Source organism: Dermacentor andersoni, chromosome 1 (assembly GCF_023375885.2).
Source record: "Dermacentor andersoni chromosome 1, qqDerAnde1_hic_scaffold, whole genome shotgun sequence".
In the NCBI taxonomy this organism is placed as follows: Eukaryota; Metazoa; Arthropoda; class Arachnida; order Ixodida; family Ixodidae; genus Dermacentor; species Dermacentor andersoni.
Genome location: NC_092814.1, coordinates 321,311,283 through 321,327,732, shown reverse-complemented (window position 1 = coordinate 321,327,732; position 16,450 = coordinate 321,311,283). Strand labels below are relative to the sequence as shown.

General features: G+C 47.4%; 1 protein-coding gene across 3 annotated transcripts in view; it reads left to right on the top strand.

Annotated features, from left to right (window-relative positions):
- The window catches only part of LOC126516697 (nose resistant to fluoxetine protein 6-like), a 194,094-nt gene that overhangs the window by 156,033 nt on the left and 21,611 nt on the right, over positions 1-16,450 (top strand). For 2 of the 3 annotated variants that reach the window (XM_072285500.1, XM_055063919.2), the window contains 6 exons: positions 5-92; positions 2,778-2,881; positions 5,424-5,594; positions 8,814-8,907; positions 8,994-9,086; positions 11,543-11,708. In XM_072285500.1, the coding sequence (XP_072141601.1) occupies positions 5-92; positions 2,778-2,881; positions 5,424-5,594; positions 8,814-8,907; positions 8,994-9,086; positions 11,543-11,708 (716 nt within the window). Of the gene's footprint in view, positions 1-4; positions 93-2,777; positions 2,882-5,423; positions 5,599-8,813; positions 9,087-11,542; positions 11,709-16,450 lie in introns of all 3 variants that reach the window. The other variant, XM_055063918.2, reaches the window with a different exon arrangement.

Genomic DNA, 16,450 nt, shown 5'->3' with positions numbered 1-16,450 from the left:
GCAGCAGTCGCCAACCTGAAGCTTGGCGTCAGCGTCGCAGAGTGCGAAACGAAAGGCATCGTCACTCTCACGGAAGAGCAGCTGGTGGCCATGTAAGCACGTCGCCCAACGTCTCTGCGTTTCTTTTTTTCCTTTCCCCAAATATCGCATTCTGCTTGGATCGTGGCTTGCAACTGCAGCGCAAATTGACTTCCAGGACTCGGAGGGTTACAAAAGTCAGCTGCAACTACGTATGCATGCCCACGTTATATATCTTCAGAGCCTGTCTACACCTTTATCACCGTTAAAATGCGGGGGCCGAAATAGCCAGTGACACGCAAGAACGGCACACGTTCTGCGCGCGCGAAGCAGCAACAAGCATGGATGTGTGGGACCCGGTCCAGAAGTTCTGAACTTTGCGTCGCTCCGGCGAGCGGGGATGACAGCGTTTCGTGGATAAAATGGGTACAGCACCCAATTGCATTTTGAACGCGAAATTCTAAAACCAATAGCTTTTTTTCTATAATGCGCAAAGTTTTGTTGCATTAGGCATTTAAAAAGGACATGGGACTTAGCTGTCATCTAGCTCTCGTCAGTGTCGTTATTTCATGCCATCAACACCAAGCCATCAGTCATCGCTATACTATAGCTCAGCTTTCCATTCTACCATGTTTTATTGATTATAAGTTGCTGATAGGAAGCTTCACATTGGGCTTACTCAATTCAAATGCATGCGAACGGCGGAAATACTCTCATCAGACAACTAGACAACCAATTGTAATGCAATTCGTTGCATTCTAAAGGAAATGCCGGATTATGAGCGTCACGCACCCATGGAAACCCAGCAGGTCAATCTGTCGCGTGATGCCGTTCGCTTCGCCTTTTCTCTGTCCCGTACCTCCGAAATTCGGCTCATCAGGTGACCTCTGATACTCGGTGCCGATCGGAAGACTCAACCGAAGATGTTTCGTTCCCGGCAGGTTTTGATCGATGCGCACTCGTTCCGTTGCCCTGCCAACCTTCCACTGCACGTTTCCTCCTCCGATGCACCACTTGTGTCGTTTCTTGCAACGTATATTTATTTTCCTCGTTTTCCCCCTTGCAAAACTCGCGTCTGCGTCAGCGGCACGTCGCTACCGTCTGTCCAAACAGACGGAACGAGCTTCCACGTGACATGATCAAGTGTGAGGCCAACTTTGGAGGCCATTCAGTTTTGACACGTTAGATTAGAAATTAGATTCTCAAATTTAACGTGCCGAAACTGCTTTACCACTTAATGTTCCGGCCTAGCTAATCTCTTTCCTCCGTGGTAGGCATCATTAGTCTGTTCGAGGCGTTTATGAAAAAAAAGCATATTGACGAAAATTAGCGCACTTACAAAATTACGCAAACAGCAACTCATATAGTAGAGCTAAGTGGACAAAAGACGCCATCTTGGTTTACTGTTTAGGGGTCACTGTTTCTTGATCAATTTTAGTTTCATGACGTATTTGCAGAACTGTCATCTTCTGTTGTCATGCGTTACGTAGTATATATATATATATATATGTCCGCGGCCGAACATGTTCCAGTATGATTTACGGGGTCTATTTGCATTTACGGCCATTGGCCTTGTCAATCTTTTACAGTGAAGCTGTTGGCCTCTCGTGGTCGGCATTTTTTGTGTCCGTCCGTGAACAAAATTATCATCATCAGCAAAGGCTCATCCCCCTCGTAATGCAGCGGCTACAAGCACTCAGCAAAGTGAAGAGAACAGTGCATATACATTCATTGCAATCACGCGTACAGCGTACAGAACAGCGTACGCTTCAATAAAGAATAAGCTCAAAACAAGCATCTATCATCATTAGCACAGGCTCATACTCCCCCCCCCCCCCCCCCCCCCGTAAGCAATGGCTCACAACCCCGCGAGCAAGCAAAAAATGCAATGACTCGTACCCCCGTAACGCAGAGGCTACAAGCGCTCAGCAAAGTGAAGCGAACAACGCGTACATTCATTGAAATCACCCATACAACATGCAGAACAGCATACGTTTCAATAAAGAACAAGTTCATAACAAACATCCGAACTATCACTAAAGCATTGCATACCCCCCTCAGCAGTTGTAGTGGTGCTTTTGCAACAGCTTCGCTGTACGTCTACTTTCGCAGGGCCGGGATGGCGAGTCAGCTTTTTTTTTACCTTGAGTTCTGTGATTGCGATGCGTCTCTATGTATTTTTCGTCGTTTCGAGATATTGTGATCCTTGAATAGCTCATATGACAAAGATATGATGAAGATGAAATGAAACGCGACACCAACCGCAAAGGATTTAGTAAGGTTAACATTACGGCTTCCACACGAGAACCTTGTTCACAACATTGAACAAGGCTCTCGCATGGGAGCCGTAACGTTAACCTTACCAACTCTATTGTGATCGGTGCCTCGTTTTATTTCGTCATATTCCATCCCGAACTGACGGAATTCAGTCACACTCTCAACTTCAAGCCAAAGGCAAGTATTTTTCTGCTTAACAGAAAGATAAAACCTCGACAAAAAAGAAATGTAGCCAAGCTGCTAGTGAGCCTGCGAGCTTTTAAACTTCTGTCCTCGGTTTCTCACGCTACGCTTCTCGTGAAGAACAGCTCTCCCCGAGAACGCATGGTGATTCGTTAGCTTGTATCGCGAGCAGACGCTTGGAACCATGGTGCGTTGCCCGATGTATGTCAGATGCTTCACAAGGACCAAAGCTTTGTCTCGCTCCATGAACACGATTATTATTCATTTCACCATCTTACATCCGTTTACGTTCTTTTCAGATGCATGTTCGGCCTCTTGGGGACCGTCCTTCTCCTCGGAACGTTGCTCGAGATTGTCCTGAATATCATCCAGAGGCCCAGTTTCTGCGAATCCTTCAGGAGAAGTACGTCATCGATCGTATATGAATAGACATTTGAGCTACTTGAAAATGACATAATGTCCTCTGAGGGACCCAGAGAGAGAACGCATTTTGCAAATAAACGCCCCGCTTGACAGTGTGCCATATGTACACATAGTATAGTATATCGGTGCTCCTGCCAGCTTATTGCGGACGTGCTGTGTGTTACGTGCGGCAGCAGACAATAACGTTCGTCTTTTGGTGGGTTTGGCGGCGAGCTGGCCGCACCGACGCGCCCACCGACAATGAGTTTTCGGTGCACTTGCTTTGATATGGGGCCTGGGAGAAGGGGGATATACTCTGCCACGGACGCCGTATGGCTGTTTCGTTTAGGTCCCTGGCATCTGGGACCGAATTCACAAATGTTTTTCATCGTAAGTGGCCTTTGCTTTTGGATGGCCGGCTTCGCTTATGATATGTCTAGCAGGAGGATTGGCTGCGTTTTGATCGTACGAACAATTCTAGCATAAGAGCTTTTGGTGAATACGCGCCCTGAAGCCGTATTCATATAAGTTGTGCGACGTGAAACGGTTCGCCGACGGACAGAAGCTCGGAAGGCCACCTCTCACGACAGGAATCGGCGTGATAGCGATCCGATCTTGACGCCGAGGAGCCAATCGCAGATGGCACTTACGCAAGAGAAGTTTCATGAATATGGACCCGTATGCGCGAAACTTCTCTTATGCCTTCGGGGTTGGCTGTGGTGGCTGTGTTCGAATTTTGTGTCATGTAATCGTTGTCAAGACTGGCGCCGCGCCCGCGCGTCGAGCGAGAAGGAAACGCTCTTACGCGAGAAAAGCTCTGCGAATACGGGCCTAGAAAACTGTTCCGCGGTACCAGAGGAGCCACCAGCACTCTGCGACACCACGTGATCTCCTTTCCGAGGACTCACTAATCATTACGCTGCTTAGATTAGGTGATCTAACGAGAACCGGTGTACCCAGTATGCGTTCGCCGATGTGTCTGACAATGGCATCCGGTATCTATGGAGTGTGCGCGCGCCGCCGCATTTCAGACACCACGGTCCGAACCATAGAGTTCCGTAATAAGATCACCAGAGAAAAACCTGCCTGTTAGCGAATCCGCGCGCCGCCGGTACTGCGCTTCATCCAGCGTGGGAATAACGAATACAACTTTGATTTGTCTAAACTTCCCCCTCGTGGCTTCGAACAACTTTTCGTTTCCTATTTTAAGCTAATGTGCCGCCACAAGTTCAGTGTAAGATAATGCTTAGCCTTACTTACAGCGAGATTTTTTTTTACCATTGTACAATTTACAGAAAATAAATAAAAAGACGCTTGCTGATAAAATGTCAAGAGTGTATAGTCACTCAGTACGGCGACTGTTACCGTTAAACGTCAACCAGATGAAGCGAAATACATTTGATGCTACATTCTGAAATTTCAAATGCAAATTGCCTGCCTCCCATCCCCCCACGGCCTTTCGCGCGACGGAAGACGGCGCGTTTCCTCTCCGCTTTCCTCACTCGCGCGCGCCAAATTGAGCCGCGATCGTTTGCTCCCCTCGCGTGCTTTCACTCGCACATAGCATACGGCGTGCGGCGACGGTGTTATCGCCCGTGGATTTTATACGGAACATCACGGCGATGGCAACGGTAAAAATGCGTCTGGAGTGTCCATATAGTTGCTATCGCAATAAAATCATTTTCAACGAAGCCAGGCTGAATAGTAGAAAAATCGATGTCGTTACTGCCTATCATTCTCACGGTGGATGAACGACTACAGAGTCCAATTTTCTGCTAGCAATATTAGTATGGAAACCTATGATCCAACCTCCCGCTTCTGCCGCGCGCCGCAAATCGCTCTGGCTCACTTACTATAGTAGCTAGACAGCCCTCCTGTGAGGTGCAAATGGCGAAAGCTTTCGAACAAGTCGGTGTTCTGCGAATCATCCACGACACGTACGTTTCTGGCCCACTGATGCACCAATCTAGCTTGTGTAGATGCGATAGCCCTTTTACAGCGGCGACTGTAACTGGCTCGCGTACTATCCAGAGTCGTCGTCGACTCGGGAAAGCCACCATTAGGTCTTGCATAATGGCGCACCTTTATGTACGCCCCCCTTGTGCGTAATTAACGTTCATTCACCCCAGAGTCACTCGGGTGTACGCTCAAGAGTTACGTGATACACGCGTACTTTAGCTAATGCACGTGGTTTATTACGGAGGGAGAAAAGAAACCGCGACGCGTCGATAGAAGTGCGAGGCCCAGCAACTTAAAGTATTACTCCACATCGCTCGACCTGTTTCATGCTCATGTTCCTGGAGGGCACTCAGTGTCAACGCATAACGACCCCTCAGCTACCTATGTCGGTCATCTGCAAGGTAGTTACACGACTGCGTTTATTTTTCAAACGAAAAGCTTCACTTTGAACAGGCTGTATATTAGCCTGTCAATCGGAAAATTTGTGCCACTAAAGATAGTGTCTACTCGTACACGTTTAGTTTGACTTATTAGTTTTGACTTATTCCGGACTCCAACTTTTTTTTTTCCTTTCGCAAATTCAGAAGCGGACAAGAGTGTGCTGGCCACATTCGGCGTCTTCCGCAACCTGAAGCAACTGCTGACTACAGAGGACGTGCCTTCGGCCATGCAGTGTCTGCACGGCATCCGCGTCATGACCATGTTCTGGGTGGTGCTGTCGCAGACGTACCTCAACGTCGAATTCCAAGCAGTGCGTAGGTACAACCGAACCGTGGACGCACATATAGCTTCTCTGGTAGCATGATCATAGGCGTCGAGAAAAAGCGAACTGAACGCCGAGTACGCCCACGTCGAGCTCCAGCTGCGAGCACTTTGGACTGCCATAATGCGTTAGGACATGCTTTCACCTGGAGAATATCAGCCTTTTTCTTCCTTATAAAGATAAGAATTGGAATAAAACTGAAATTTTGGTGATTCGGTAATGATTCATTGTTGAACTGAGCGCGCACAAAAGGCCTTAATATTATGGGGTTTTACGTGCCAAAACCACTTTCTGATTATTAGGCACGCCGTAGTGGAGGACTCCGGAAATTTCGACCACCTGGGGTTCTTTAACGTGCACCTAAATCTAAGTACACGGGTGTTTTTGCATTTCGCCCCCATCGAAATGCGGCCGCCGTGACCGGGATTCGATCCCGCGACCTCGTGCTCAGCAGCCTAACACCATAGCCAGCGCACTAAAGACCAAAGACATAGGTAGGGTTAACAAACAAGCGCTTTTGGCTGACCTACGTGGTATGAATCAATTATTTGACCTATTTGTTTTCTTTACAGCGTTCAAAACTTTCCCATGGTATTTTGTGATTCACGCTAAAATTAATGTCCGGAGCTCTCGGTCAGAAATCGAGAAACCTTGAGAAAAGTAGCTAGATTTGTCTTCATATATAACTTCGATTTGACTGGAATATGCCAACAGTATTGGCGGCGAGTAGTTACGGAGTCGCCATCTGTCGGAAGCGCCTCTCTTGCGTAGTATGAGGGATCACGCGGCGCGCTCCTCATAGGTTTCCCTCACGGCGCTCAATAAAAACACCACGCGGCAGCCCTCCTGGACATTTATGTAGGTACTCTCAAAACGAGGGAAGTTTCTGACTGTCGATATAATAATCTTGGGCAAACTGAAAGCACAGAATCGTTTACAGACGCTATCTCTTTACCGAATACGTACAGTGAACGCCACTGCGCGCGGTCGCCGCGATGGAGTCTCCCGAACCGGCTTCTTGCGTGAAAGGTAGCCAAACGCTGAGAGTAAACTGTGTGAAATATGTTCTTATAGTGGGCTGTCTGTATAACCAAATGGGGCATAACAGAATGAAGCCTCAATGCAGCGATCGCACGGGTTCGTAGCGACCGACTGCGCGTCTGCATGCATGTCCGCGCACAATGTTTTGCTTTCGGTGTGAGCGCGTTTTCGCACCGTGCCGTGAGCTTTAGGCCGCACCATATGAGCATTTGACAATACACTAGCAACCATTGTTGCGTGGACGCTATCAGAACTGTTCAAAAATAATTTCGCTATAGAGTCTTCGACTCCTACGGCGACTGTGATGTGCCGTCGCGACGATTCAATCTTTTTTTGTCTTCTAAATTCTTGGACATTTCAAAATTATTTCTCAAGTTGCGTCGCACTGTATGTTTATCGGTATTCTCAGCGTGCGAGTTTCCTCTGCTTCTTTTTCGTAATCCAGTGCATTAATTCATAACACGAACATCACCATATGCCGTGCCTTTTCTTAATGTGCGTCTTACCGCTCCCTTTCCGTTTCAGTGAACTTGCCAGTATCTAGCATCAACAAGTTCATAGACCAAAGCGTCATGACATTAGCCGGGCAGCGGGCGCGGACGAGCGTCTCAGTGCGCGTTTTCTGCTACTCACTGAACATCGCGCAGTCCCGGCGCCATAGCAGAAATGTTCCTGGCGTCTCTGCTTGCTGCATGCCCGAGTTGTAGCCGATGGCTGTCTGCCGGTTCTAAGTTTCGCCAACCAAGCTTCACGCAGCTCCTTGCCCTGCGGCTACGTGTGAATAAGGCTGACACCGGGCTCCGTTGCGTACGTCCTACACTGCGGCACCGAGCAGTAGCCTACCATGCTGCACGCCTCCAAAGGCAGCCACTACCTATGATAGTACTTTCATATGTTGTCAAGCAGACACCCAAGGCTGTAAAGCCTCACCACTTAATCAGAACCGCGGCGCATTTGGGACTTTAAACTTTCGTTTTCAGCTCCCTTCGGCGCTTCCGAAGCAGCCGACGCGACCGCTGTGTCCACGTGATCCCTCATGCCACGTCACGCCGACGGTGGTGCTAGCTTTTCCAGTGGTGGAGCTCGCCCCCAATAGTGATAATTCGGCGTACGATTTGAGAAATAAGCGTAGCCTTGCACTCGTGAATATTAAAGTTTTACATGTTGCAAGTCCAGACGTGGCATATTCAGTCACTTCTCATTCGTACGAATACTTTTCGCTGCATCGAAATTTGGTTGCGACACAGGTTGAAATTGGGGGATCTTGTTGTTTATTACGACAACGCTGACACCGTTACCAGTATAGCTTCTTATTGTGTTTGGTAAACAGCTTAAGGTAAGATTTAAGCACACTCTTTTACTGCGATCATCAGATCGCTACTTGGCAACCTTGGGCCCTATAATTGGGAACACTTCTTGCGTTTCACGGCCGGAACGTATGGCAGTGCAGCCATGTGCCTTATGACTTCACTACCACACAACTTCGCTAACTTTGCTTGTCTGCCAGTGCAGAAATTGCGCGCTGATAAATAAAGCAGGTAGGGGCATCTATCACCCGAATTGAAAGTACCACAATATTTCTTAAAGAAGCAAGCACACTTACACGTAAATAACCACCGACAATATACTTATACAGCCCTACGTGAGAAATAACCACAGAGGGGAAGAAAGACCAGTAAGCATTCCTCCGTAAAATATAGTCCTTAAGAAAAAGAAACGAGGGTTTCTGTCATCCAATATAAACCGAAAAATTACGTGTGGTTAAAAGCAATGAATGATATAACAATAACGCTGAACCTTGGCTCTACACACGCCTGTACCTACATTGCTTTATATGGGTTTAGTTCAAGACTTCCATTGGTTCCCTTGAGTGAGCTTGGGGGGAGGAAAAACACGTTACTTAGTCGTATACAGTTCGTATATACGTCATGCCGCAGTTGCGCAGTGCAGCATGTGTTGCAGCCATTCCGACGCAGCTGTTCATGCATGCACGTAGGTACACGCAACGTCTCTCGCAGCCACGCGAAATACAAGATACTAAATGCGATACTGTCAGCATTTCCTCGCAAGTTTTCTTTCTGAAAACTTGCAGCAACTTCTCTGGTGGCAATGAAACGTTACCATTAATTGTTGCCAATTTCGTCTGTTTTTTTTTTTTTTTTTTACATAGGAGGCCTCAAATTTCTCATACCCGCCGTGGAGTCATTTTTCTTCCAAGTCATCGTCAATGGTCTCCTAGCTGTGGACACGTTCTTCTTTCTGAGGTACTTGATAAAGCTGAAAAAGATTTACTCGTGTATTCGATTGTCCTCATTCTGCTTTTACACGCCGATATTCTTGCGCTGCGCAGTGGGCTCCTCCTGGCAATGAACGTGATCAGGAATCTCGACAAGAAAAACGCCAAGAAGCAGACTATCGGCATGTTCCTCTACAGGTACTTGAGGTGAGCTCCCTTTTGTAATGTTTAATCGCGTGAGGAGGGGCATTACGCCTACTGTTCAGACCGTCGAAACATAAATCAGACAGGCCAAAGTTTAGCCCAATAAAGCGGTTCACATCCGGTGAACATAACGGACGCGTTCGTGGACATCGGCAGTTACCCGCGTGCTCCGAAGAAGGCATGATGCATTGAGGAAAGCGTAGAATCTTCCCGACGTTCCATTAATTTTTGCAATTTTCTCTGAACGCCCATTCAGCAGAGCCTCTGTCACGGGGGAGTCCGTGCGCACCGTGAGTGCGGGGGGTGTTTTCCTTTCGCCCGCAGGGTCGAACTAAAACGCCCCAGTTTTTTATTTCTCACTTAAAACACCTCAGATTTAGTTTGACCTGAAACACATCAGCTCGTGTCACTGGGATGCGTTGGATACACTGGAATGTATCGCCGTTCATTCTAGCAAAATTGCTTGGACCGTAGACTAACGCGTCAGCACAAAGATCTGCTCTGAAATCCTTCACAGTGTTCTTAAGTAAAAGCAATATTATGTAATTGTATTAGCGCGTAGTGTGCACTTGTGCTATTTTTTTTCTTAGCTTTTTTTTTGGTTTTATGACTTCGAAGTTCATTTTTGAGGTATTCCATGTCTAACACACGCTTACCTTTCCTTCTCTTTTTCTTCTTCTTCGTTTTTTTTTATTTGCCTTAACTTTTTTTGGTTGTGTTTTTGGTGACCTGTCTAAATGGCCGAGACTGCGGAACATAATGTTCTTACTCCATCTTTCTGGAATTGACTGGCCGTGTGAAGAACTGATTTATTGCTTACGTGTGTTTATTTCACCTCAGATGCCGGTGACGCAGTACTTTCCAGCGTTTGCAATTTCATCCAAATACCCGTCAATCACATTCAAATCCTATCAAATTTTTGCAGTACCGCAGGGATGTCGAGAGGAACGGACAAAGAAGCCTATATACAGGGTGCCCCAACTATCATTCACCAAGATATAAATAATACGCATATGCCTCGTAGCTACTGAAACAAGGTAGTATTGTTTGCCGTCGCTTGCAGACACTTAGATTATTTTTTGGATCTCGCCTAATTGTATAAATAGTGTTCATTAATTAATCAACTTTTCAAATAATAATTATATTACAAGTGTCGGTGATAAAATTGTAGAGCAACATGAAGAACTCCCCATACAGCTTTCTGTTGCTCAATACGTGCTACATGCAAGTGTGTTTCCGAGCGTGAAAGAAGCCCACAAATGCACGCAAAATTGCCGCGCGACTGGCCGCTCGAGGCACATTGCGTGTATTCGCGGGCACCTTTCACACTCGGAAAAACACTTTTATGTTGCACGTATTGAGCAACACGACTAGTAATGTAATTGAAAAATAACCTGAGCATCTCCAAGCCACGCCAAACAACATTACCTTGGTTTTGTCCAGCTACGTGGCATTTGCATATTTTAAAATCTTGATGTATGAAAGTTGGTACACCATGTATATGCAAACAAAGGCTTGACTAGAGCTCAGCGCCCCCTAGAATGAAGACATTGCGCTCTATAGGAGAACACCACAGGTGCTGAGGGGCCACAGGGGTTGAAACGTCGGCGTTTTTTATGCTGCTGCTGTTGCTTCGGCAGTTGCACTGTGTGCTGGTGTCAATTAGCACTCGTGTGCGCCTCTACGCGTCACTGCAGGCCTTTTTACTATCTTGTAACACTGACCAAATCGACACTTTGTATCCGTTGGCAGATACGGTGTATGTCCCGGTGCATACACTCCGACATTGCCATCAATTTCTTTGTTCATGCCCAATACAGCCAGGACGGCAAGAACGACTTTTCTGATTTCATGACAGCGTCGAAAAAACCAGGTCAACATACTGTAGAGCGAGTAACAACTTCATAACTCGTATAAGCGTTTTTCGCGCCTCTTGAAATATTCGCGTGCCTCTTATCTGCCAAATGATTTGCGCTTTAAACTCGAACTTAACACTCAAGTTGAAAATGGCACCTGCAAACGCTGAGGATTCAGCCTTACAGAGCCTATAGTCTAGAAACATTTGACGTAGGCAAAGTAGGCAAAGACAATACAGGTGACACAGGCAGCCACCTGTAGCTGTGGAGCCCTATGTTACAGTGGCTCATGCCCACTCATGTGGATTGGCCAAGAAGCGGGCAGGCGAAAGTAATTCAGAATACATAAAATGTAAAAGCAATTAGTCACTCCTCCAGAATAGTTAGGTTAGGACAAATGGAAACAGAATTTGGAGAGCACGTGATAATGGTGAATTACCATTAACATAATTGTCCTTGTCGTCTCAACCTTTGTTTACTTTGCGTACGCCACAGCTTTATGGTGCGAACATGCACCGACGTTGCCCTGGCCAGCAGAGTGTTCTGGTTAGCCCCTACAGAGTCCCTCTCTCCGCTCCTTTGCTGTTACACGCATGGCGTCAGACTGACCCCTGGCTGCCTGGTGCTACTGTGCTTCTTCACCCTGGTGCCCCTGCTTGGCTCTGGTCCCATCTGGAAGGAAAAGATCCTGCCCGAGGTAGCCGCCTGCCGCCGCAACTGGTGGGCTGTGCTGCTCAACGTCAACAACTTCGTCCACTCCGAGCGCATGGTGAGCGTCGAAAGTGCCCAACCACGTAGGCGTCCAAGAGGGACGCGAGGCAAAACTTACGTAAGAAGCGAATGTTAAGCAACCCCTCCCCTCTCCCAGAGGCAACCGCGCGCTCAAGCTTTCCATGCAAACATAGCCTAGCGAGCAAAAGACTCATATCTTGCACGAGACACAATACATGTTCAAGATGCCCTCTAGCCATTGTTCCTCTCGAAGCAAGCGTTTAAACGTTCTGCATGGACGGGATGTCCCAGGTATCATGCATCAAGATTTAAAGATATGCGAATGCCACGTAGCTGGACAGAACCAAGGTAATGTTGTTTGCCGTCGCTTGGAGACACTCAGATTATCTTTTGGAACTCGCCTAATTTACATAATTAGTCTTAATTAACTAATCAACTTCTCAAATATTATAATCAGATGAAAATTGTCAATGATAAAATTGTAGAGCAACATGAAAAACTCCCGATACAGCTTTCTGTTGCTCAATACGTGCTACATGCAAGTGTTTTTCCGAGCGTAAAATAAGCCCGCGAATACACGCAAAGTGCTTCAAGCGGCCAGTCGCGCGGTAATATATATATATATATATATATATATATATATATATATATATATATATGATCATAATTAAATTTTATGAACTTGTTAAAAATGACCTTTTGCAGATAACACAATTCTATTCCTTGAGCTAGGTTATATAGAGAGCAGGACATTACTTGCACGAGCAATCGAAACACATACTTAACTAATTAACAAAATTCCGCTAATCATCTTTTGAATGGATTACTTCATGGCACATATTGCACTTTAGGAATTGTAACCGATGAGTTAGCAAGGTGTACCCACTTGGAAGGAAGGAAGGAAGGAAGGAAGGAAGGAAGGAAGGAAGGAAGGAAGGAAGGAAGGAAGGAAGGAAGGAAGGAAGGAAGGAAGGAAGGAAGGAAGGAAGGAAGGAAATCAACTTTATTCAAGGTCTTGCAGGCCACTAGAGCTTTGGGGCTCTCCCACGATGGAACCGGGAGGTTGAGTTTCCTGGCGGCGTCGTGGACCTGCTAGACGGCCCAGAGCTGGGGAGCGAGTTCTTCGCTCCGGATTGCTTCTTCAAACTTGCGCTTCTCCGGTTCGGAGTTTGTGTGAGCTTGCGAGCACGGCCAGAGTAAATGATAGACGTTAAGGGGTGTATTGCAATTGGTGCAATAAGACTTGTCGTAGAGCTCAGGCATGTAGTGGTGTAGTCTGTTTTGCGTGGGGTATGTGCCTGTTTGTAGCATTCTGAGTGTAACCGCTTGATGGCTTGGTGTGGCGGGCTATACTCTCTACGCTGTAGGTAGTAGTGTTTAGTGATTTCATTGTATGTAGTGGGGGCTTCCTTGTTCTCCGAGCGGTCGGGTGAAGCCGTGCGGTCTGTAAGGAATTTTCAGAATTCCGCCAGTTTGGAGATATGCGGCATCAAACTTGCAGTAAAAATGCACTGTTGTTCCACCTACCTTTTTAACAAATTATTTTATTCATTGAACCACCAAAGTAAATGGAACGCCCATGTAATCCGTTCCACACTTTGGGAAATATCTCGATACTGGTGTCATTTTGGAAGTTCATTTCAAGTGGATACGTCTTTCAAGCTCACCGGCTACAATTCGTAAATTGCACTATAGGCTGTAATGTAATTATTTAGAGTAATTAGTGAATGTTTGCTAATTAGTTGAATATGTGTTTCTATTTCTCGCGCTAGTAATGTCCGCCTACTGAATAATGCAGCTCAGGGACAAGAATTATGCTATCTGGCACAGGTGATTTTTAAAGTTAACATAAAATTTTAAAATGATCACCCTGTGTAGTACTACAACCGTGCGTGCCGTGTGAGTTCGAACGCTGCCGTTCATCGCTTATAAAATTGAAGCAAATAATGAACGCGCGTATCTTCCTGTTCATAATGTCGTCTCATTTCTATCGTAGTCCAAGCTGTCCAAGCGGATTTCGTCAGCACCACTCCTAGGAAGCTGAAACAGTCGCACCGCCATCTCTCCAGTGCATGGTGCCTACAGAAGCAGCACCTCAGAACTCTGAAAATGAAAATAAAGCAGAAAAGAGAAACATTCTCCCACGATTACGATACGCCCTAATGCGAAATTTGAGTGTAGCTCTATACGTGTTTTCATTTCGCGATATATCGTGGCAAAGAAATTGAGAGACATGTGGCAAAGTCGGCAATCGTCGAAAATCTGATCTGCGGGTCAAGCGCGTCGGTTTTTATACATGACTCGTTCAAGGTTCCAGTGTAATCGCTGGTGCCGCGTGGCTTCCAGAAGGTACTATGCAGTGCGCGTCGTGCATACAATCAGATTACAAAACAATCAGAAACCATGACAGTAGAAACAAGAGCGAACTCGACCAAACCAAGCAAACCAAACAAGCGCGAGCTGACGGGAGCAGACGATAGTACGAAATGGGCGGTCCGGCTGAGACCAGATACGAGTACGCATCGAGGGGTCGGGCGGGTCCGCATGACACCAGTTTCCCGCGCGGACGTCACTGAAGGGGCCGCTCTCATTGGCCTCCGCTGTTCGCGTTTGCTTCTTTCATCTCCTGCTCCGTGTTCGCTCTTTCAGCTCTCGCTGTACTCGTTCGCTCGGCTACGCCGCCGACGCCGACGCTCGCCGCAGGAATGGGTGGCTAAGAGCTACGCTCTAAAAACAGACAAATGTTGCAGTGTTATTCCTTGTACTGCCTATAGCAAAAATGCAAAGGCTAGCCGGCCATTGTCAGTAATGGCTGTCTCGTCTACATTGTTTCTTTTTTTTTGCGATAGGGGTACATTCGCTGGCACTTTTGGTAGTGAGATAGAACAGCTGAAAACGTTTAGCCAAACAATTTCCGCGCAGATCAAGGTGGAGGGAAATTCAAAAAAGGCAAGCTTCGCATGGCAGCTGTAATTAACGCACAGCCACAAGGGACACTCATACGGATTCTTGAATAAGCAAGCTTCGAAAGTTGAAGATAAATTCGTCCTGCTCCGATGATCGAACACGGAATCACTACCTTCCCTGGCCTAATGAGTTAAGCGAAATCCGCAAGGTGCAGCTATATTTTTGAAGGCTTATATTCCACCTAGAGTATGGTTGAACACTCCACGCCGTGTCCTTGCTGTTCAATCTGCTATATTACTGCGAAAGCACTGTGTGGCACATGAAGCGGAAAATCCAGCGTCCATCTGGCGTTAACATCCGATGGTACCAAAACCAACGTAACGAAGTGATGACGTCACGTTCGCGGCGCTGGACCTGCTGTGGCTCGCACCGCAAAATCCCACGTTGAACAGGACGGACGCCGTGGCCCACATCCAAAAAAATTGACTTTGCCCAATAAATTGAGTTGACACACGTGCACAACCGACCTGGCCCACATTAAAAAAATTACCGACGATTACGTTACTTCCTAATGCGAAATTTGAGCGCAGCAAATAAGCTGTTTCACCTTTTCGATAGATTGAGGCAAAGAAATCGAGCAACACATGTATGCGCTATCACAGAATTTTTTTTTTTTTTTCACACGTATTCCTTTAACAAAGACTCCACTAACAGTTCTTGACAGTCATGAAGGAAGCTTTGTGGTCGGAGAAATAGACTGATATATGTTCGACTTGGTACACCAATGCTTGATTCTCAAAGACGAGATCTATACAAGTGCCTCGCGAGGTTGTCACAGCCGTGGGACGCGTTACGAGCGAGAGGAACGGGATGTTCTCCCGCATAAGTGTTAGGAAATTGCTGTTTGTCTTTATGTCAACATTAAAGTCCCCCACTACTAACATCGGTGTGGATCGATGGACGGTTAATGCGAGTTGCAGGAAGTGCACGACGTCTTTCGTGAGTGCGGTAGGGGCGAAGTAGGCAGCTACTACCAGCAAGATAATTTCGCAGTGGCGAACGGCAGCGGCAATTTCGGCTCGGGCGGTGCACATATACAGATCCGCCGCCACCGATCTGGCTCTCTGATTGCCACCGCACAGGGCGAACGGCAGCGGCAATTTCGGCTCGGGCGGTGCACATATACACATCCGCCGCCACCGATCTGGCTCTCTGATTGCCACCGCACAGGGGTTGCATTGGAGGAGGAGCGAAGAAAGGAATTAAGTTCGAGCCGGCGCTTTGACAACCGGAGACTCGCAGGAAGAGGGGGGAGGGTGGCGGCGTGTACACCCAGCGGCAAACGATGGGGGCAGAAGCGCGCGCAGCAAGCGGACAACACGATAAAGGGAGGAGGGAAGAGATAGCAGCGACTGACTGATGCCGCTGACGCCGATAGTGAGTCAACCCCAGCTGCGGAGTTGGTTTCAGGGACAACGCCGCCGATGCCGACACAAACAATATGATACCCTCGCTTCCGCAGCGCTAAGAACCAGGTCTAGCCGTGGGAAGGTGGTCACGTATTCGTCGACGTGCCGGGGCCTACGTGAAATAACCGGCGCGTCGGCAACTGAAGAGCACCCTATCCGCCACACAAGAACAGGGGGGGGGACCCTTTCCTCCTCTTTCTGCATGGCGGCGACGGTGTTCTATGCAGTCACGTTATCTTGACTCTCTAGCGGCGTCAGCGGCATCCAGCGGTATCAGTCGGTCGCTGCTAGCGCTGGGGGGATGAAAGGGGGGCGGAGCTGGTTACGAGGCCGACGACAACGCCGACGACGACGCGAAACCCAGGAACGGACGCCAAAGAGCTGCGCTCTAAAAAATTGACTT